At 56.1% G+C, this 21,262-nt stretch overlaps 1 protein-coding gene across 14 annotated transcripts in view; it reads left to right on the top strand.

Annotated features, from left to right (window-relative positions):
* Positions 1-21,262, top strand: part of CACNA1G (calcium voltage-gated channel subunit alpha1 G) — a 66,360-nt gene that overhangs the window by 12,570 nt on the left and 32,528 nt on the right. For 11 of the 14 annotated variants that reach the window (XM_074342795.1, XM_074342801.1, XM_074342794.1 and 8 more), the window contains exons 2-10: positions 19-130; positions 289-422; positions 826-923; positions 3,013-3,172; positions 3,605-3,905; positions 4,057-4,149; positions 6,366-7,149; positions 8,968-9,344; positions 21,066-21,217. In XM_074342795.1, the coding sequence (XP_074198896.1) occupies positions 19-130; positions 289-422; positions 826-923; positions 3,013-3,172; positions 3,605-3,905; positions 4,057-4,149; positions 6,366-7,149; positions 8,968-9,344; positions 21,066-21,217 (2,211 nt within the window). Of the gene's footprint in view, positions 1-18; positions 131-288; positions 423-825; positions 924-3,012; positions 3,173-3,604; positions 3,906-4,056; positions 4,150-6,365; positions 7,150-8,967; positions 9,345-21,065; positions 21,218-21,262 lie in introns of those variants that run through there. The other 3 variants (XM_074342791.1, XM_074342792.1, XM_074342793.1) reach the window with 1 other exon arrangement.

The following is a 21,262-nucleotide window of genomic DNA, read 5'->3' on the forward strand; positions in this document are numbered from 1 at the left end:
TCCTTGACCACTTGCTACCTGGTTTGAGCGTATCAGTATGTTGGTCATCCTTCTAAACTGTGTGACCCTGGGCATGTTCCGGCCATGTGAAGACATCGCCTGTGACTCCCAGCGCTGCCGAATCCTGCAGGTGAGTGTGTATGTGTCGGGGGAGGGGCCAGCTCCTGAGCGCCTGGTAACCCTGATACCTTCTCTGCAAGAGGTTCTGAGCCCACAGGGTGGGGTGGGGGGTGGGGGGCGTTCCCCCACCCTTTTCTCAGTTTCAGCAGCCTCTTGTCCCTGCATCAGGCCTTTGACGACTTCATCTTTGCCTTCTTCGCCGTGGAGATGGTAGTGAAGATGGTGGCCTTGGGCATCTTTGGGAAAAAATGTTACCTGGGAGACACTTGGAATCGGCTTGACTTTTTCATCGTCATTGCAGGGTGAGGGCTGGGGCTTGAAGCGGGAGGGCGATGGAGCAGATCGGTCCCTCCCCTGGGGCCTTGGCTCTAGACCCTGTGCCCACCCCCAGCACACTCACCACACAGCTTGTCCCTGGCTGCTCACCAAGGGTCCAAGGCTGTCCTGCCCACAGTGCTCAGCCTGTACCTCTCTGAATTCCACGGCCCGTCCATCTGCAGCCTCCTCCATTTGTTCTCTGTTCTCTGTCCTTGGCTTGGGGGGTGGCCTTACCCCCAGTTGGAGAGCTGGCTTTTCAGAGTCCCTTGGTGGAGGGGGAGGAGTCAGAGATCCTGTTGCCCCCACAGCAGAATTCCTCATTGACCTCTCCTGCCCCCCACGGTGGCCTCAGACTTAAAGGGCCTCCCTTTGGGCCCCTCCCTGCAGGATGCTGGAGTACTCGCTGGACCTGCAGAACGTCAGCTTCTCAGCTGTCAGGACAGTCCGCGTGCTGCGACCGCTCAGGGCTATTAACCGGGTGCCCAGTGAGTGACCCCTCAGCCCTCGGCCCCTGCATGGAGAGCCCCAAGAAGAAATAAGGAAATCTCAGACCCCACCCCTATCTCCTGACCACTGTCAGGCCTCAGCAGGGCCTAGCACCTTGAGGCAGGCCCCACCAGAGGAGGGCTCAGGGGGAGCTGGGTCACTGGAGCCAAATGGAGCCCCATACCCACTGAGGCACTGTGAGAGTTACCTGCAAAGACCCTACCCCCTCACTTTAGCCTGATTTTCAGTCAGAGTCTCACGAATGTCTCAGATGACCTCTTCCCTTCAGCCAGACCAGCACTCCCTCCAGTGGAATAGAGGTGGGCGGGAGCAGGTTGGAGAGGCTGGCAGGCCAAGAGGAGTGGGTGCAAAGTGGGATGGCCATTTCTAGCCAGAACTGCCTCTCATACAGTCTGGTTCCTGTTGGTGAGACCACACTGGCCGCACTAAGCACAACTCTCAAGACAAGGCCACTCCACGCCTCATCCTCCCGCCTGTGTCCTCTTCCTCTTTCCACCCCCTTCCAACCCGCTGCAGCAACTAACTGCCGGGACCATTATCTAAATTAAACCGCATTGGTTTCTGAGCCAGCCAGGCTTTGGCAGCTCCAGCTCCCCCTACATCCCGCCCCCCACCCTTGCTCAGGCCCCCTTTGCAACTCCTCAGCCTACACAAGCTGCAGATGGTCTCTGATGCAGTCCCAGGAGTTGGGGTGGGGTGGGGGCATCCTTCAGGGGCTCTGTGTCTGATGTAGCAGTAGCCCCCTTTGCTGTGTGTGCATGCGTGCCTGTGTACAAGTGCGTGTGTGTGCGTGTGCGTGTATCTGGGTGGGCAGAGCTGCTCAGTGTTTCCTCCAGGCATTGGGGTGTGTTCGTGTTAGGAGCTCCAGACGAGGGGCACGCCTTCTCTCCTATCCCACCCCAGGTGATGGCTGGCAGATTTATAGGCCTTTAACTACCGGTATAATTCCCTTAATGCAAACCCTGAGGAATTGATCTCAGTTGGAGCACAGAGGAGCTGAAGGGGGCTGAGGCTGGGGGAGGGGGAGAGGGACTGAGTGAAAAGACTAAGCTGGCAGGGGCAGGGCAGTCACCAAGAGGGTTAATTAGCAGCTGCTTAGAAGCTTTTTCCCTGGAGGGGGCAGGGAACCTTGAGTGACACTTTGGGGGTTGAAACTAGCCACCAGAGGTCTGTGTGCTTGACAAGGGCTTGGTGGCCTAGGGGCTAGATCTGGAGTATGGAGGGAGGGCAGTATCTTAAGAGCAGGGTTGTGGTGGCTCTCCCTGTAGAAGGGGTTGTTAACTGATGGCCACCTGAGGAGACAGTCTTGTGTCTCCTCAGGTCCTGACTGTGAGGATCTGGACCAAGCAGAGACTAGACTCAGGGAGGGGGCTCAGGACCATGGTGAAGTGCGGGGCATCTTGGCCACTGTCGAGGGGTTGGCTCTCAAAGGGAAATTCCCGCCTGCTAACGTCCTTCCTGGAGCTCTCTGCCTTGGTTTCCCCAGTGACTTTGGTAGCGATAACTTAGAAAGGTCAAGTGACTATGTTTGGTGAGAGAAGGAAGTAGGATGGGAGTGTGTGTGTGTGTGTGTGTGTGTGTGTGTGTGTGTTTGCGTGCGCGTGTGCGAGTGCGAGTGCATGTGTGTTAGGGAACAGGATTTGGAAGCAGAGAGCATGGTTTAAGTCCTGGCACCTACATTTAGCAGCTCTGTGATACTGGACAAGTCATGTCAGTTCTCTGGAGCCTCCATCCTCATCTGCAAATTGGGGGTGATATCCCTGCTGTGAATCATCCCTGCTGGGGAGTTAGGTGGGATGCGGTGCAGGAGAGTGCTTTGGAAACTGCGGCCACTCTGGCCCATCCTTGGCGGTACTGACTGCTGTGGGCCAAGAGGGACAGCAGGTAAGGGTTGGGGGCTGCAGGGGCTGCCCGCAGAGTTAGTGGTGTCTGTTGGTCTCCCTCCAGCTTTGGGCCATCTCAGCCTCAGAGGCCCTGGTGGGCCCTCTCTGGGAGTGCTGCCAGGCCACTGGCAGGCAGCCTAGCCCGGCCAGCCTGGCATCCCCAGCGTGGCTTCTGCCCCCACAGGCATGCGCATCCTCGTCACGCTGCTGCTGGACACGCTGCCCATGCTGGGCAATGTCCTGCTGCTGTGCTTCTTCGTCTTCTTCATCTTCGGCATCGTTGGTGTCCAGCTGTGGGCAGGGCTGCTTCGTAACCGATGCTTCCTGCCTGAGAATTTCACCCTGTGAGTGGTGCAAGGGCTGGGAGGTGACCTGGGAGCTGTTGTGGGGCTGGGACTTCCCTCAGTCCCTGTTGCTAGTGACATCTCTTCTCATGTCAGTGATGTGTGTTGGTTCTCAAAATTGGCTTCACACTGGAGTCACCTGGGGAGTTTAAATAATTGTTGAGGCCTGAGTTACCCCCTCTCAGGTTTTGATCTCATCGCTGTGGGGTTCAGCCTGGGCGTGGGGATTTTTAAAAGTTTCTCAGTGAGCCTACAGCACAGCCACATTGGAAACCACTGCTCTAGGATGTAGCCTTCCCACATGCTGACTCTGGAGTTTCACACTCAGCCCTTCCGGTGCCCTCCTACCCACACCCACAAATCCTTGCCCCTGCCCAGTGCTTGCCCTGCATGCCTCAATGCATGCCCCACTCCTCCCTGTCCCCTCCGCAGCCCCCTGAGCGTGGACCTGGAGCGCTATTACCAGACGGAGAACGAGGACGAGAACCCCTTCATCTGCTCCCAGCCGCGTGAGAACGGCATGCGCTCCTGCAGGAGTGTGCCCACGCTGCGTGGGGACGGCGGCGGCGGCCCGCCCTGCGGCCTGGACTACGAGGCCTACAACAGCTCCAGCAACACCACCTGCGTCAACTGGAACCAGTACTACACCAACTGCTCAGCGGGGGAGCACAACCCCTTCAAGGGCGCCATCAACTTCGACAACATTGGCTATGCCTGGATCGCCATCTTCCAGGTGGGGCAGCCTGGGCACCGGGAGAGTCCCCAGAACACAAGGACCAGGACACAGTCCATTCCCAGGGCTGGGATGGGGTCAGAGCCCCTGGGGGAAACTGCAGGAGGCTTTAGGGGGCCCAGAGTCAGCCTGCCCCTCTCCACCTCCCCAGGTCATTACGCTGGAGGGCTGGGTCGACATCATGTACTTTGTGATGGATGCTCACTCCTTCTACAACTTCATCTACTTCATCCTTCTCATCATTGTGAGTGCCTCCTCAGGCCCCGTGGGGATCTGGAATCCTGGAGAAATGGGTGGGGGAAGTCTGGAGAGGGAAAGGCTGGTTCTGTCTGAAGTTCTAGCTCTCAGGACAAGCTTCACAGAGATGCAGACAGAGGGAACCTGTCGTGAGGAGTCAGGAGGAAATCCAAGGTCAAGCCCTGTCTGTCACTACCACTTATAACCTTGAACAAGTCATTCCCCATGAGGCCCCGGCCCCACCCTGGGCATCTGTTTCTTCATCAGATGGTTCCCAACCTAGGGTGATGCTGCCTTTCCTGGGGGGCATTTGGAAATGGCAAAAGGTGGTCCTGTTTTTTTTTACAAGGACTAGTGGAACACTGCTGGCATTTTTGAGGGGGCAGGAGGGAAGATAATAAACACCCTGAAATGACAGTCCTGCAAACAAAGAATCGTTCCACCCCAAATTCCTATTATTCGGTGTTGAGAAACACTGTGGGATCTCTTGTTCCTTCCAGCTCAGAAGTTCCAAGATTTATAAGGACAAAAGACAGAGGCAAAAGTGGCAATATTTAATAGTTTTAATCACTACTATTCATAATTAATCATTTCATTGCTGCCACTTACAGCTGTTACTGACTGAGCACTTACTAGGTGCCAGTCCCTGCTCTAAGCACTTTTTATGTGCGGGTGATTTCACTCTGCACCGCGATCCTATTATCATCTCCGTTTTACAGATGAGGAAACTGATGTCTCCTCACTTGTCTGACCCCATCCGGTGTTTTGCGTGTGCTGTGGATTAATCTCGCTGGGGGAGCGTCCCTGCTAGGGTGCTGTAATGTCTGCTGCCTGTTTAATCCCCAAAGCCCCCTGTGAAGTGGGCATGTGTGTTCGGGGATTGTGGCCTCATCTGCTACACGAGAACTCTGAGCTTCAGAGGGCTTGGCCACTGGGCTAAGTAAGTGGCTGGAGCTGAGAATTCAACCCCAGGTTACTGACTCCAAGTCTGGACCTTTTCCCATGGCATCAAGAGGCCAGTGACAGAGCCGACAGAGGGGCGGATATTGAGAGGAAGAAATGAAGGTGTACTCAGGATGTAGAACAGGCTCCAGAGAGAGGCAGAGGCAGAATAAAGACCTCTTGGTGAGGGAGAGGCAGAGAGGAGACCCTGAGAAAGAACTGCCTTTGTACCCTTCCCTGGTGTGGAAGAGTGGCCAGGTTTGGGGCCCATTGCCCTCCCCCCACCACTACCTGGGTGGCAAGGCCAGCACCCCTGGGAAGTGAAAGTGTGATCTTTTCACCATTCGATTCTCCCTGGGCTTGGCAGGTGGGAAGGAAGCAGACAGAGAGGTAAGGGGCCTAGTTTCCACCCTCCCATGTACCCCATGAAAAATCTTTCCAAACAGCTCTCTGGAATGACACTAGTGAAGCTAATTATCATAATTACTAGGACACAATATAGAAAAAAAATCCGCTTTGTCACCATAAATATTCATTGCCTTCATTCTGGATTGTTGTCCAAGCAATTGCCATCCCAGTGTCCTGGGGAAAGTGAGGCAAGGAGGTGGAGATGAGGGAGTGTGGCCAAGTCAGAGCGGCAGCCTATGCTAGTCTGTAGGGTTCAGGATTCAGCCCATCACCCAGCTGGGGAAGGGGAGAGGCATGGGAAAAAGATACAGGCAAGGCCAAGGGTCACGGGGATGCTGAGGCCTCACTCAAGATCACACAACTAGAATGGGACTAGACGCCGGAGTTTCGTGGACATTTTTGCCAAGATCTCAAAAGCTCAATCCAATGTGAAAGCCTTGTGTCCCCGAGACAGCATTCATTTCCACAGCCTTCTTTACTCCCAGTGGGAATTGGGGAGAGACGCTCAGCTTCTCTGAGGATGGGCACGTTTAAGGGCACGGAGTTAGGGAGCTAACCTTGCCGGATAACCACATGATCAATAGCAAAGCCTTGGAATTCCATAGTGCTTAGTTCAAGTCTTAGCTTTGCTGGGCATTAGCTGAATGATCATGGGCAAATTCCTCAACCTCCCTGAGCCCCAGTTTCCTCACTTGTCAGATGGAGGTGATAAAAGTGTCACCTCTTGAGACTGTCATGAGAATCAAAATGAGAGATGCTTGGACAGTTATTGAGCCCGGCACCTGGCTTGTAGGAAGTGCTCAGTACTCGGAGGCTAGCCTTGTGATTCCCTTTCCTTCAGGCTGTCTTCTCTTTCTGTCCCCACCCCAACAGGTGGGCTCCTTCTTCATGATCAACCTGTGCCTGGTGGTGATTGCCACGCAGTTTTCCGAGACCAAGCAGCGGGAAAGCCAGCTGATGCGGGAGCAGCGTGTGCGGTTCCTGTCCAACGCCAGCACCCTGGCCAGCTTCTCTGAGCCAGGCAGCTGCTATGAGGAGCTGCTCAAATACCTGGTGTACATCCTCCGTAAGGCAGCCCGAAGGTTGGCCCAGGTCTCCCGGGCGGTGGGTGTGCGGGCTGGGCTCCTGAGCAGCCCAGCACCCCGGGGGGATCAGGAGCCCCAGCCCGGCGGCAGCTGCTCTCGCTCCCACCGCCGTCCGTCCGTCCACCACCTGGTGCACCATCACCACCACCATCACCACCACTACCACCTGGGCAACGGGACTCTGCGGGCCCCCCGGGCCAGCCCGCAGATCCAGGATAGGGATGCTAACAGTTCCCGCCGGCTCATGCTGCCACCGCCCTCGACACCTGCCCTCTCCAGGGGCCCTCCTGGGGTTGCGGAGTCTGTGCACAGCTTCTACCATGCTGACTGCCACTTGGAGCCAGTCCGCTGGCAGGCGCCCCCTCCCAGGTCGCCATCTGAGGCGTCGGGCAGAACTGTGGGCAGTGGGAAGGTGTACCCCACAGTGCACACCAGCCCTCCACCAGAGATGCTGAAAGAGAAGGCGTTAATGGAGGTGGCCCCCACCTCTGGACCCTGCACCCTCACCAGCCTCAACATCCCACCCGGGCCCTACAGCTCTATGCACAAGCTGCTGGAGACACAGAGTACAGGTGAGAACTCTGGGTGGGAGTATGTTGGTGTCCCAGAGAGAACTGGGGGTCTGGAGTCAGAAGGACAGGGCTTGGATTCCCATTTTGCCACTCTTGGCCTTGGGACCTTCAACCAGTCGTATTTCTTCTTTGAGCCTCAATTTTCTCATCAATTAAAACAGGAATCCGAATTCCTCCATTTTAATAATAACAATAGCTGTCATGTCATGAACACAGATATTAATGGATTGCTGTGTGCCTGTCACATGCTTCGCAGGCAAAAGCCCATTGGATCCTCTTTGTTTAAGTGACAAACTTTCTTATCATCCCCATTTAACTGATGAGAAAAAGGAGGCTTGGAGAGGTTGAGTGACTTACCTAAGGCTGTGCCATTGGTGAGGGGTGGACTCAGGGCCCTCTGTCTCTGAGGCCCACGCTCTATGGTCCTTGTTGCAAGATTCAGAGGGGAGATGGTGTGTGATTGTGGCAAACACCATGCCCCATGCTAAGGAGACTGCTGTAAACAAGAATTTCATTCCCTCCCCACAGGAAGACCAGGGGCTTGGGGAAAGTCCTCAGGGGCTGCTAGCTGATGGGTAGAACACCCAGTGTCATAGGGGAAGGGGACCCTCGCTGCCTGTGGGCGTCTCCCAGTCAGGCAAGGATGGCCCACCCTCCCCCACAGAAGACTCACTGTAGCCGAAGCCCAGGGCCTGTGTTTCAGGAAGGATGTGGCACGTGGGAGAAGTGGGATATTTGTGGGATGTTATGTGGGAACGTGGGCTGGGACAGGAAGGTGCCATCACAGAACGCAGTGGGAAGGGTTCTTGTGCCAGCTCTTCCACTACCCTGCTCAGGCGCCAGCCAGCCTCATGCACGCAAGGTTCCGTTCCCTCCTGTGTGAAAGGCAGGGTTGGGACCATCATTTTGTGCAGGAAGAAGGGAAATGTTGGATGCCTACTAGGGGCTGGGTGCCTTCATGTCCATGCTTCCCTGGGTGGTCTCTGAGGTTCCTTTCAGCTCTCAGAGTCTATGATCAAAGCTGGATTGAAATGGGCATTGGTGTCCTGGGAGAGGGCTGTGTGCCTGTACATACGCAGTCTGGTGTGTGTGTGCATGAAGGTGTCCAGTGTGTGTCTGTGCCCATCTGCATGTACGTGTCTGGTGTTCACGTGCACATGTGTGCACACGAGTCTGATGTGTGCAGGGTGCATGTATGCATAGATGTGGTGGTGCTCTCGTCTGGTATGTATGCACACTGTGTGTGCATGTGCCTGGCACATGTGCACTGTGTGATGTGCACGTGTCAGTGTCCACTTGTGTTTGGCTGTACGTGTATATACAACTCAAAATAGTATGTGTATATACACACTACATGTGTGTATGCGAGTATGTGTCTAGTGCATGTGTGTGTGTGTCTGGTGTGAGATCGTACATGAATACATATGTGTGGGTGTGTGTCTTAAGGATCTCTTGGAAAATGCTATTCAGGGTAGTGTTGATGCAGGGCTGGCTTCCCGGGGAAGGAAAGATGGTCTAGGCTCCTTCCTGAAGGATCCTAGGACATAGGAGCTACCCAGGATGTCAGAGGACATCAAGGCCTCCTGTCCGAACCCTAAGACACCCAGCAATGACTGTCAGTGGGATGCTATTGGCATTTGGGGATATTCGTTGCTCAGGACTGCCCACATTGCAGGTCATTCAGCATCACTGCCTACCAGGTGCCTAGGAGCCTTGAAAGAACCCCAAACTCCACCACTCATTTTACACACACTCTGAGGGAGGGGCCACCCCAAGTAGGAAACCCTGGAGCCTCTAACCTCTGCCCTCTTGTCCCAGGTACCTGCCAAAGCGCTTGCAAGATCTCCAGCCCTTGCTTGAAGGCAGACAGTGGAGCCTGTGGCCCAGACAGCTGTCCCTACTGCGCCCGGGCCGGGGTAGGGGAGGTGGAGCTTGCCGGCCATGAGATGCCTGACTCAGACAGCGAGGGAATTTATGAGTTCACACAGGATGCCCAGCACGGTGACCTCCGGGACCCCCACAATCGACATCGACAGAGCCTTGGGCTGGACGTGGAGCCCAACTCTGTGCTGGCCTTCTGGAGGCTGATCTGTGACACCTTCCGGAAGATTGTGGACAGCAAGTACTTTGGTCGGGGAATCATGATTGCTATCCTGGTCAACACACTCAGCATGGGCATCGAATACCACGAGCAGGTAGGGCCATGGTCCCTGGGGCTGGGGACTCTCTGCCTTCCTCCCCTCCCACCCACTATGTTCAGCTTCCTCTCCATGCTGCTAGCCTGCCTGGCAGGGAGGAGGAAGGGAGGAAGATGCATCAATGCGTGGGGACTCTTTGGAGGGTGAAAACTAGTGAATGTTGCCTAGTCTCTGAGTGTGGAGGTTGCCCAGGGCAAGGGCAGGGTCTGAGCTGGGCATGTTCTATCTGGGAAGGCTTCTGAGAGGAGGCGGGCTTTAAAGGATGTAAATGAGTGATGATCATCAGATGTGGGCAAGGACTGTTTGGAGGAACAAGTCACATATAGGGGGTGGGCCGGGCCCCCTGGCGTTCATCTGACGCAGTCATTAGGGACGTGACTGGCTGGAGGCTGGAGGGACTGTGCAGGTAAGGGTGAGGAGTGGAGGGTTGGGGCCTGCACCTGGGTGGGGTAGGGAGGAAGGCCATCTGGCTCCAGCCTCTGTTCTGGGAGCCGGGCTGCGAGTGGGGAGGGCGGCGCTGGGTGGAGGAGAGCTCCCTGCATGGCGAGGGGACTTGAAACCATTGTGTTTGAAGAATCGTTCTAAGAACCGGGATGTTTAGTCAGGAGAAGAGGAGGCTCAGCAGGGACAGGCGAGCTGTCTTCAAATATTTGAAGGGCTGTCATGTGGAAGAGGGAGCAGACTTGTTTCGTGGGGCCGATGGCTGCCAGCAGTGGGACCTGGGCTGAGGGGGAGGAGGCCGCTTTCTCTGTCAGAGCTGTGCAAGGACAGAAGGGGTGGCCGGGGAACCCCACGGACCCCCACCCCCTCACTGACTGGAGGCCGGAGCAGGCACCGTGGGGCCTTACAATTCACTTTGGCTTCATGCCCCACAGGCTTCTTTCCAGAAGGCAGTCCTTCCCCCTGTCTGGCCTTCTAGGTCAGCCCCTTGGCTGATTCTGGGGAAAGGAGGGAGGCCGGCAGGCAGGCACTGCGGTGCGCAGGCCCCTGTGGGCTCGCCTCCCCTGGGTGTTCTCGCCGCCCTGGTGCTCCGGGAGGGGCTGGGGCTGCCAGAACCTGACCTTCCCTGGTCTGGACCGAGGCTGTGCTCTGCCCCAAGCCCTCTAATCATGAGTAGAGGCTTGCGGAGGCTGGACATGTGGAAGGGCCGGGCAACGTGGGCCTGGGCTCCCCTGGGCACGCCCATGGGGGACTTGGGGTAGAGGGTCTGGGTCAAGGCTGGGGAACCTAAGTCCAAGCCAGTGCTGGAGCTAACATGAGATGTTCACTTTTCAGGGGGATCTGAAGCCCCTTGACATCCACCCCATTCAGCTCTCAGCTCCTACCCCAACTGTCCTGTCCCACCAGGGGCACCCCAGCCTCTCCCCCATCACCATCACACACACCCCTTCCTCTTGCCACAGTGCCTCCCCCATTCCCTTCATACAGCAGTGAGGTAGGGGTGGGGCAGGACACCCCTGCAATGTCAGCAGGTGGGGAGTATGGCACTTTGGTGGGTGTGTTGTGTCTGGGTGCATGGGCGTGGGTGTGTGCTCCTGCCTGCTCAGCAAGCCTCCTGGGGAGAGGCACTCTGTCCCGCCAGGCTGGTGGGGGCAACATTTTCTGTTGCTGGGACCCAGGTGGTGGCAGCTCCTACTCTCTCATTACCCCGGGTCCCCAAGCCTGAATCTCAGCCTCCTCTCCCTTACCCCAGTTCTGGCCGTGGTCAGATGCCTCTCCCCCAGGGGGGTACCTCCTCGGCTGCTGGTGGAGGCTTTGCACTGGGAAGAAGCTGAGTCACAGAGACTGAGGGCAGATGAAGCTGCAGCAAGAGGGCTTTCAGTTAGACATCAAGAAGGACACTCCCTTGGGGAAGAAATAAAAGCGATCAGTCAGGAATGCCTGCAGCATCTCCTTATCCAATTCCTAAGGAAAGCAGGGAACAGCCTCTCCCGCTCAAGACCTCAGCAGTAGGGAGTCCCCACTCAGTGGTGGCACAGAGTCTGCTCCGAGGAGGAGTTTTTCCCAATACCTGGTTGCTGAGGGCCCCACAAGGGTGAGCGGGAGTCCCTAATAGGCCAGACAGATGACTGGCTGCTGCCCAGCAGGCTCAGGGGCTGGGGGTGGTAGGAAATCCCAGAAGCAGTCATGGCCCTGTGTTTACAGGCACTGCAGCATGACTGTCCTGCCATCTGGGTTCTGGAGCCTGAGCAGGCTGAGGGGGGCAGGGAAGGGTGCGAGATGTGGAGGCCGAGAGACAGAAACACCAACGGGGAGATGGAGACTCCGAAGGAGACAGAGAGAGAAAGGGAGAGATAGAGACAGAGATGGGGACTCAGAGAGCAACATGGAGACCCAGGGGGAGAGAGATATAAAGACAGGAAGGCAGAGACAGAGACAAGAGTGTGAGAGAAATAGAGGGAGAGATTGAGACTCAGGGGAAGGCGTCAGAGACAGGCAGAGGCACAGAAACATAGGGGTGACAGACAGAGAATTATAGAGAACGAACTGAAGACAGAGACCAAGACCCAGATGCAGACAAGGACAGATGGGGCAGGGACAGGGAGACAGAGGCTCAGATGGAGCCTCAGATGAAGGAGAGAGGAGCCAGTTGCACAAGAGAGCTGAGAGAGACAGCGAGGGAGTGTCCACAGATGCTGACAGAGGCAAGGACGGAGGCTCATGGTTTCCCTGCAGTGCCCTTAATGAAGCACTTGTGTCCTTCGATCCTGGTATTGGTCAGAAGAGGTGGGGGACACTGAGGAATTTGTTGCTGGTGCTTCCCTGGTGGAAAAGCCCAGCCTTCTTTACAACCCGTTGCTGCTGCCCTCTCCCGGCCTGTCCTCTCCCACCACTGTCTGCCTTACCCATCATTCCGTTTTCCTGCTGGGGACCGTGATACCTCTCCAGCCCCTCCTGACTGTGGAAGTACCCACCTTCTCACAGCCCATGCTACCCAAGCTAGGCCCCATGCTGCCCACACTCTCCTGCTTTCCCCACCCCTGAACCCACCATCTAGTGGAGAAGTGGTAGGACTAGTTTGCCCAGAGAGACTGGTGAGGACGAGGACACAGGACTCTGAGGAGGGAACAAGAATATGATTTGAAGTCAGAAGTGTGAGCTGATGGAGGGCGCACATGTGTGTGCCCCATCCACTAGGGGGCAGTACGTGGAATAAGGAACTTGTTAATCATCCATCCATCCCACCATCCATCCGTCCATCCCCCACACATTTTCTGTGCATCAGAGTTGGACCTAAGCAGTGGCATGCTGATAAATGTTTAACAACCAGCCCTTTAAAAAGAAAAAAGAAAAAAAAATCCTGATTTGTGATGTTTGTAGTGTTTGCCAATTTCCATGGTGTAAATGCTCCCACTGTGGTTGATTTCAAGCTACCAAGGTGATGTCACTGCACGTGGAGTGTGGGAAGAGAAGTGCACAATAAGACACTCCCACACACCCCTGGGCCAGGGCACTTTGTCCTTCCTCTCAAAGAGGTCACCGACAAGTAAAGTCACACTTGACAGTGTGTCTAGTGGTACGTGCTTGGAGAAGGTACACAGAGGAGCAGCACATGACCCAGATTCGGGAAAGGATTCAGGGAGGGCTTCACCTAGGACATGACCTTGGAGCTGAGTTTGACGGAAGAGTGGCATGCAGCCAGTGAACAGTGGAAGGTAGGGCAGGGTATGGGGGAGGGCCAGAGGCACTGGACGCCAAAATGGAGAGATTTATAAGGAGTTCAGAATGAATGGGGTACTTGGGTGGGGGCTGGGATGGGCAAGTAACAAGAGATGAACTTGGAAGAAATTCAGGGCCAGGTCCTGAGAGACATAGGAAGGAGTTTGGATTTTTTCCTGAAGGTGATAGATTCCCAAGAAAGGTTTTAAGCAGGTCAATGACACGAGCAGGTTTGTGTTCTATTGAAAGTCCTCCGGAAGCCATGTGGGGAGTAGAAGGGAGGGGGAGGCAGGAGGCAGGGAGGCCAACCAGAAGGCTACTGCAGTCGCCCAGGCAGTTCATGCTTCTCTGTCCCTGGAGATGGAGAAATGAGGGCTGGGGAGAGCTGGCACGTGGCTGAATCTGCAGAACTCAACGCTTGTTGGATACCTAGGGGAGGGGCAGCAAGGACTGCACCCAGGTTTCTGCCTGGGGCGGGAGCACTGGGGCTTGTGCAGATTTGGAGGGCATTGCATACCTCACTGTTGTGCCTGTGGGACATCCCAGCACACATCCAGCATGTTGGAGCTCAGGAGAGAGGTTGTCTCCTGGAAGCAGTCTCTGCCTGGGTATGCACGGGGACAAGGCCCCTCTAGGAGGAAGGGAGGGTGCAGGGATGGGAGCTCAGTGACACAGGAGCTTCCTAGTCGTCCTCTTCCTGTTGCTGGGCTTCTGGGGTCAGGGGCTAACCTCATATTCTAGAAGAGGGCCAAGAGCATGTAGGGAAGTAGGGAGGGGCACGCAGCCCAGTGTCTCCTGGACTGCAGAGAAGAGAGAGGGAGGGTCCAGAATAGACGGCCTTTCAGGGCAGGTGATGATTCTGCTCATTTCTCAGACTCTGGGCCCATCCTGTCTCTCTCAATACATGTCTGTGGAGGGTTTCTATTTATAAGTGAGTGAGGTCAGCTGTTCAAGGCGAGGGAAGCTGGGGGTGGGGTAGGGGGAGTCCAGATGTGGTAGGCCTTAACTTTGACGGGATTCACAGATGCCTTTTGGATTCTGCTGAAAGCTGGGACTCTCTCCCCAGAAGATAGACACATGCATGGACACCCCAAAGTGGCCTTCCAGGACAAGGGTTAACAAATACCTATCCTATCCCTTGGGCCTCCCAGGAGTCCTTGACTTCTAGGCAGAGGAGCTGGGGCTGGGGGCCACGCAGGACTCTGGGGGATGATGCTTTTCCAGTTGCCCTGGCCCCAGACTTTCAAAGACTTTCCAGATGTGGGAGAAGGGTGTCATTTTGGAAATGGCTGGCTAAAAGGGGTGCTCGCATTCCTCTAGGCATCCTCTGGCTCTAGGCTCCCCCAGTTCAGCAAACTCAGGGAGCACCTCCTGTGCTCAGCACACTAGAATAGGATCATAGAATGGGGTGGGGGCAGTGCCAGGGGCACCCAAGAAACATAGATTCCAACAGAAAAGTGATACTGCTTTATCCTACACAGGAGGTTTTGGAGGGCTTCATGAAGGAGGTGGCTCTTGAGAGTGGCCTTGAAAGATAAATGGGCTTGGCAGCTGAGGCTAGGAGCAGAGAGGTCTAGGTGGAAGGACTGGGGGGAATTCCAGCAGCCTGGCCTGGAAATGCACAGGATGGCATGGGATGCTCTTAAGGACAGTCATGTTGCCTCCCCCAACCCCACCCCAAGTGGTCTGAGCAGAAGTGTGTGAGTCCAGCAGTGCTATTGAAGCTGGAGCTTCCAGGAGGTGTGGGCTGGCTGTGTTGGAGGAGGGACCTGGAGGCTAATTCTGTCGTTCAGGTCAGAGGCAATGAGGGCCCCAAGTATGGTGGTGGCGGGGGGAGAAGGAGAGGGTGGGGGCCCAGCAATTCCATTGGCAGAGTCTGTGGGCCTGGGCACCTGCTGGAGGAAGAGGGCAAGCATAAATCCTAGATAACTCCTAGGTTCCAAGACAGAATCCTGGAGAGTGATGGAGCCCGGAAGTTGAGGAGGAGCAGGTTTGCGAGAGGAGGTGAGAGGGTTTGTTTTGGACGTGCTGCGTTTGAGCTGGCTGTGGGCCATCCTGGGAAGCCTATCAGGCAGGATGGCTCTCCGGGTGAGGAGCCAAGGCTTGGATGGAGATTGTTTCGTATTGTCTACACCCCCGTGACAGCTGGGGGTGTGGGAGCTGGGAAGATGGTGGAGTGGGGAGCCAAGGGGCTCTGACTGACCTCTGAGGAATGTTGGCCTGAGGGGAGAAAGGCAGTGGGGAAAGGAGCCCCAGGAGGGCAGGAGGTGCCGCACAGGGTCAGGGAAGTCAAGAGAGGTGGCCATCAGGCAGGAGGGGCTGGCGGCAGACTCCGGTACTGCCCTAGGAGGAGGGCCAGGAAGAGGGTCTTTGGAGAGAACTGGCACTGCGGGGCCCAGGGTTCAGAGGTGAAGAGGCCTGGATCCATGCAAAGGTTTCTGCCTCCAGGCAGGGGAAAGGATATTGGAGAAATGGGGAAAGTAGAGATAACTGATGGAATGAGATGGAGCCCAGGGGAGCCTGGAGGGCAGGGGTGAGACGGAGGTGCAGGTGGAGCCAGCTGGCTCCCTGCCAGGAGGGAAGAGGGGTGAGTAGGTTGCAGGCAGGGCGCAGAGTTATTTGGGGGAGGGACGTAGAGCCCCATGAAGCAGGAGGCCAGGCTGGGTGTGGGGATGGGGCTGAGGAGAGGGAGAAGTTTTGAGGCAGCTCCTCAGGGCGAAGGATGGAGACCCAGCATTAGAGGACAAGGACCACAGGCACAGAGCAGTCCTGGGGCCCCCAGCAGGGCATTATCCTGGCCAGTCAGCACAGGTCAGTGACTCTCGCAATGCTCAGCAGTTCCACCCCCACAGCAGAGAGGCGGAGGGGGTGGGGACTTCCCTGGGCCAGAGCTGGCAGGACTGGAGTCCTCTAGGGTCTGTGGCCTGAGGGTAGCCTTTAAACGGTCCGCTATGGGCTCAGGGCAGAGAGGTTGTGCAGGCAGGTGAGGGGCAGGTGTCGCCGCTCACAGAAGATTTGAGTGGACTGTCTCCAAGCTGAGTGAGCACAGTGGATGCCCTGTACCGACCTAGCTTGTGTGTTCTCTTGGGGTGGCTCTAGGAAGCTGGCGGGAGACCTTGGGGAGGGGCTAAAGCCACCCCCTGGTTGGGAGGCAGTGACACCTAACTGAGCCCAGTGGGCATGAGGGGCTAGAGAATACATGCTGAGAGAGCTGGCGCGCTTGCAGGGGGACAGAGAAGAGCAGGGCCACAGTGTATATGATGGGGCCAGTGGGGTCTCCTGGGAAACTCCCACCCCCCAGGTGACGGATGCCGACCCTGACTTCCCACACCTCCTCGGAGGAGGAGGAGGGGAGGGAGGTGGAGGTCCCACTGACCCAGTGATCCTCACCCCATCACAGTGGCCCACCTGGACCACCTCTTTTGGGTGTGTGAGAGCAGCAGGAACGACTGTCAAAGGCAGAGGTGAAGTGAGCCAAGGTGTCAGAACTGGGGAGCAGAGATTTTGGGGTCAGTGGAACAGGTGGCAGCTGAGGAGATGGAGGGTGAGGGTGGTGCTCGGACAGGGCTGAGGTGACTCATTCATACAGGCTCTGCTCAGCCCTGGCTTGTTCCCCCCTTGCGCCTTCCCTGTGAAAGGCTCATCCCTGTCTGCCAGAACTGGCTGTCAGGCCTCCTGCCTGGACCACTGCAGGATCCCCTAATTGGTCCCCGTCTCTTCATCTCTCCAGGCCATCCACACGCTGCCACCACTGTGGCAGATCAATCTTCTTAATACACCACTTTGCACATCTCCTCCCTCCCCTCAGAAGCCTCAGTGGCAGCATTGTGGGCACAGGCAAGTCTGGCCTAAATTGTGGACTAGAGTCAGGGCCGGTCTGCCTGGGCCTCGCCCACCCAGCCCCCTTGCTCCCCAGTGGCCCTTCGAACCCTCTGCCCCGGACTGACACTGGATTCTTGGTCCCGGAGTGTGCTCTGCTCATTCCTTCCTCTGCACCTTTGCTGCACCAGCCAGGGATGCCCTGCATGGGAGTTCTCCTCCCACTGCCTCCTCCCCACTGACCCACTGACCTCAGCTGGTTTGCGCCTCTGGGGCCCTCTTGGTGTCTGCCCTGACGTGGTGCTTCACTGCAGCCTTGCAGGCACTCTGTCCCGCCACGTGTGAGGGCTACTGCCACTGTCAGTACCCATGGGGCCACCTCAGTGGGTCTCTGGCCTGGGTGTTTTTACACCCTGGGTTCTGCAGAGTAGCTTTGCCACAGGGTGCTGTTACCCTGCTTAATTGAAGAGGCCACTAGGAGTCAGCAAGGTTAAGGGACTTAACCAAGGTCACCCAGGTAGAAAGTTTGTGTGTTGGCAGGACTCCTGCACTCAGGTTCAACCCCACCTCTTAGCAGCATTGGTCATAGAGCGGGCACTTTAAGGGTTAGTGGATGGAGGTGCTCTGGGTTTTGGGGGAGTCCTCGTGCTGGGAAGTATTGAGCAGCTTCCCTGGAGCGCAGGTGCTCCAAGGTGCCAGGCCAAAGGGAGGGGAAGCCTTGGGAGATAGGAGTGGGGAATTGACAGTTATAGTCAGCACAGAGAAGAGCCTGGGGCCTCTGGGTGGGAGAAGCTCAGGCTGCATGGCCTCCATGCACAGAAGCCCCACTGGTCCTCGACATCTGTGAATAGAAGGGAGGATGCAGCCAAGACCCGAGAAAGGACTTCCTGGCAGCGGAGAGGAGGCTGGTACCTGCCTGATGGGCTTGTGTGTGTCTGCCTGGGCTGACTGGGTGTGTGGAGGGCCGGCAGCACGGAAAGATGTTGGGGAAAGGACAGACAGACCTTGCTCTCCACCTCTTTAAGCAGTGACCGCCATCAAGTCAGCACACATTGGAGCCTCCGTTTCTCTAGCTATCAAGGAGGCTCGCATCCCTCCCTCATTTGGTTGTGAGCAGGGAGGAAATGAAGTCCTGGGAGGAAGGTGCTGGCAGTGCAGGGTCCATGGAGGGCACAAGCAGAAGTTGGCTGCCTCCCTGTCCCTTTGCAGCTGCAGCGGCCACGACCATGGCTCTGGTCCCTGGGGCAACCGTGTTGCTAAGATTGTGTCTCTGTGTCCTCATCGTGCATTTGCAGAACATTCCCAGCCTCCAATTTAGTAACTTGGACAGACCTGGCTGTCCAGGGGAGGAGGGCTTTTTTTCCCATGGATCATAGGGACACCAGGGCCCTGGAAGGGAATAGGCATTTCCCCTAAGTGTGCGCAGTGAGGAGAGGGAGGGCACGCTGAGGGGAGGGTGCCTGGCCCTCCTTTCTACCTGCTTCTCCAGTCCTGGAGCCTCCTGGCTGGGCAGGTTAGATCCAGCCTTTGCCACCACCCTCTTGAAGAAGACCAATGACGCAGGCCCTGGGGGAGCCTGCACCATCCTTCTGATGAGGCTGGTATGCAGCTGGTGTGTGTGAGCGTGTACATGTGTATGTCAGCGTGTGTGTGTCTGTGTGTACCTGTGAGCCCTCAGGTGTAGACTGTCACAAGGCTCGTGGGTAACATCAGGAAATGGTGACATCACCCCTCTCCCCATCCCACACACGCCCGGAGTAGTTGTACTTAAAAGATTTCACTGATTGAGTAAATACATGATGCTCAAAGTTATAGTGCTTTCAGTTACTTTCAAGAGCCATTTTATTAATTTTTGTTTTTGGCAGCTTTTTTGATGTATAATGTATATGCCACACAATTCACCCATTGTAAGTGTACCTCAGCTATGCTTTCAAACTCATTCCTTATTCATGCACCTATGTTCATGTGAAATATAATTTTATATACATTAGAAAACACATGAAGTATTCAGTCCATCCACATCTGGGCTCGCAGTCCCTTCGCTGTCACCCAGGTTGGGTTTGGATTCTGACTACCCAGGATCAGCGGTGTCAGAGTAAGGTGGGATTGGGTCCCGCTCCCTGGCTGTCCCTACCCTGTGACTTTGCACAAATCATTCATCGTCTCTTGACCTCTTTTGCTCATCTGTAAGACCAGGGTGCAAAGGCTGTTGTGTAGGTGGCACCAGGTGAGACACGTGGTGGGCCTGGGAACCTGCAGAGCGTTGTGCTGGTGTGGCCTGCCCTTAACCATCTTTATCTAGTCCAAGGAGGGACAACTGGGCAGATGGCAGAGTGACAGGGAGGCAGGCTTGCTGACCATGGCTTCCTGGCAGACTGGACTTGCGAGCAGAGAGTGAGACATCCACTTAGGAGGGGTCTAGCCCTGGCCTTTATCTGTCCTGCCCAGCGCCCCTTCCCCGTCACCTGCACCGTGCTCATGCTGGGGAGACCAAAGTGGACTCTCTGTGGCTCCACTTGCTGGGTCAGGTGGCAGTGCCTCCTCCTGCCCCCACTCACAGTATGGGGAGCAGAGACTTGCTCCAGATCTGCTGGAGCGGCGGGCTCCGTGCCACACCAGCCCCCATGACAGCCACTTGCTCTCTGGACAGCTGGCTGTTGGCCCTACTTACTGACCCTGGCTCTACTCCCCAGACTTGCTTTTGGAGAGAATACATGCATGGGTTGAGAGCTTCTCTCCTTCCAAGGAGCCATTGACCTCCAAATGCCCCTCACCTCCCAGTCAGAAGGTCCTTCCTTCCATCTTTCCCCCTTCCCACCCAGGCTGGCCACACAGATTGGGGTCATTAGGATACATTTGGTGCCCAAGGCCTGGCTCCATGACTGGGTGACCTACCTGGGCAGCCAGCCAGACGAGGCAGCTGGGTAAACAGGGGGAGGTGTCTGATGCACTAAGGGCTTCATTTGGTTATTTAACTCAAACGTTTTGAGTAGCTACTATGGACCTTGGGCTTTTGGTTGGTTAGGATACCTTATCAGGTGGGTAGTGGGCTCCACTGAGCCAATCATGTCTCACTTTGCAGCCGCAGCCGCAGCCCTAGCCCTCAGCCTGGCCAGGCCCCTCCCTTTCTGCCCAGACATGGCTCATTCCCTGTGCTTGACCCTACGATGCTGTCCCCTCCGCCACCTAGAGAGACCTCATTTGCCCTCAGAGTTCAAGTGCTGCCTCCCAACTAAGGCTTTCCCAGTGTTTTCCTCTCTCACCTTCTCTCCCTCAACTGGATTATCCAGTAGGTACTTAATATTGAAAGGAGGAGGGAGGGAGGTGACTGCTGTGCTGGAATAGCAGATGAGGTAGAGTTTGTCATTAGTTCTGATGACCTCTCTAGGATGTGTCCTTGGTCCTAATCCCAGGCCCTGGATAGGAGCATAAAATAATTACCTCTAGTGTTTTATATTTGACCAGAGAGGTTGAGGATCTTGCGGAAGGTCACACAGCGAGTTGATAGGATGGGCTGCAAATTGACCCAGGAGTCCCAGTCTGAGGTAGTAGCTTCAGGTGCTGCCTCATCTGTGACTAACTACCCTTCTGGGGGTCTCCCTTCTGCTCATCACTGTGTTTGTGTGTGCATGCTTGTGTGTGTACGTGTATCCATTTGTATGTGTTTGTGTGTACGTGTATGCAGTGTGTGCATGTCTGGAAGGGAACAACATAGCCAACAGTTGTCCAAGAGAATACTGCCAAGTCCACAGAGTAATTGTAGAGCACGTGTGGCTTTGCGTGTGGCTGTGTGACTGCGTATGCGTGTGAGGCCTTGGCAATCACCCTTTGATGTCAGCCAGCATCAGTGCCCTGCTGGCCTGGGCCTGCCAAGCTGACGTAGTGGCACAGGACAGGATGGGTCTCAGAGCACCCAGCAGGAGGTGGGCAGAACCCACTGCAGAGGTCTCCAGTGAGCCAATGGCCCCAGGATCTGAGACTCAGAGCTGGAAATGGTCAGGGCTGGGAGCTTTGTGCAGTGGTGTACGGTGGCCAACCTGAGTGCATTTTCTCACAGACCCTTTAGGGGAGTGTCCTCCCCATTAGCCTGATCACCCAGCACCATCACCACCCTCTCCCTCCCCACCCACCTCGGCTTGCCGCTCCTGTTCCTCCTCTCCCTGTGGCCGGGTGTTCGGGAGGACCGGGATAAGGGGCTCAGGGACCAGCCACGGCTGCTTCACCCACCCTGTTCTCTAGCCCGAGGAGCTCACCAACGCCCTGGAAATCAGCAACATCGTCTTCACCAGCCTCTTTGCCCTGGAGATGCTGCTGAAGCTGCTTGTGTACGGTCCCTTTGGCTACATCAAGAACCCCTACAACATCTTTGATGGTGTCATTGTTGTCATCAGGTATGACTGGAGTGCCCTCGTGGTAGCTTGGGGCGGGGAGCCACA

The sequence above is a fragment of the Camelus bactrianus genome, chromosome 16, assembly GCF_048773025.1.
Source record: "Camelus bactrianus isolate YW-2024 breed Bactrian camel chromosome 16, ASM4877302v1, whole genome shotgun sequence".
Taxonomy (NCBI): Eukaryota; Metazoa; Chordata; class Mammalia; order Artiodactyla; family Camelidae; genus Camelus; species Camelus bactrianus.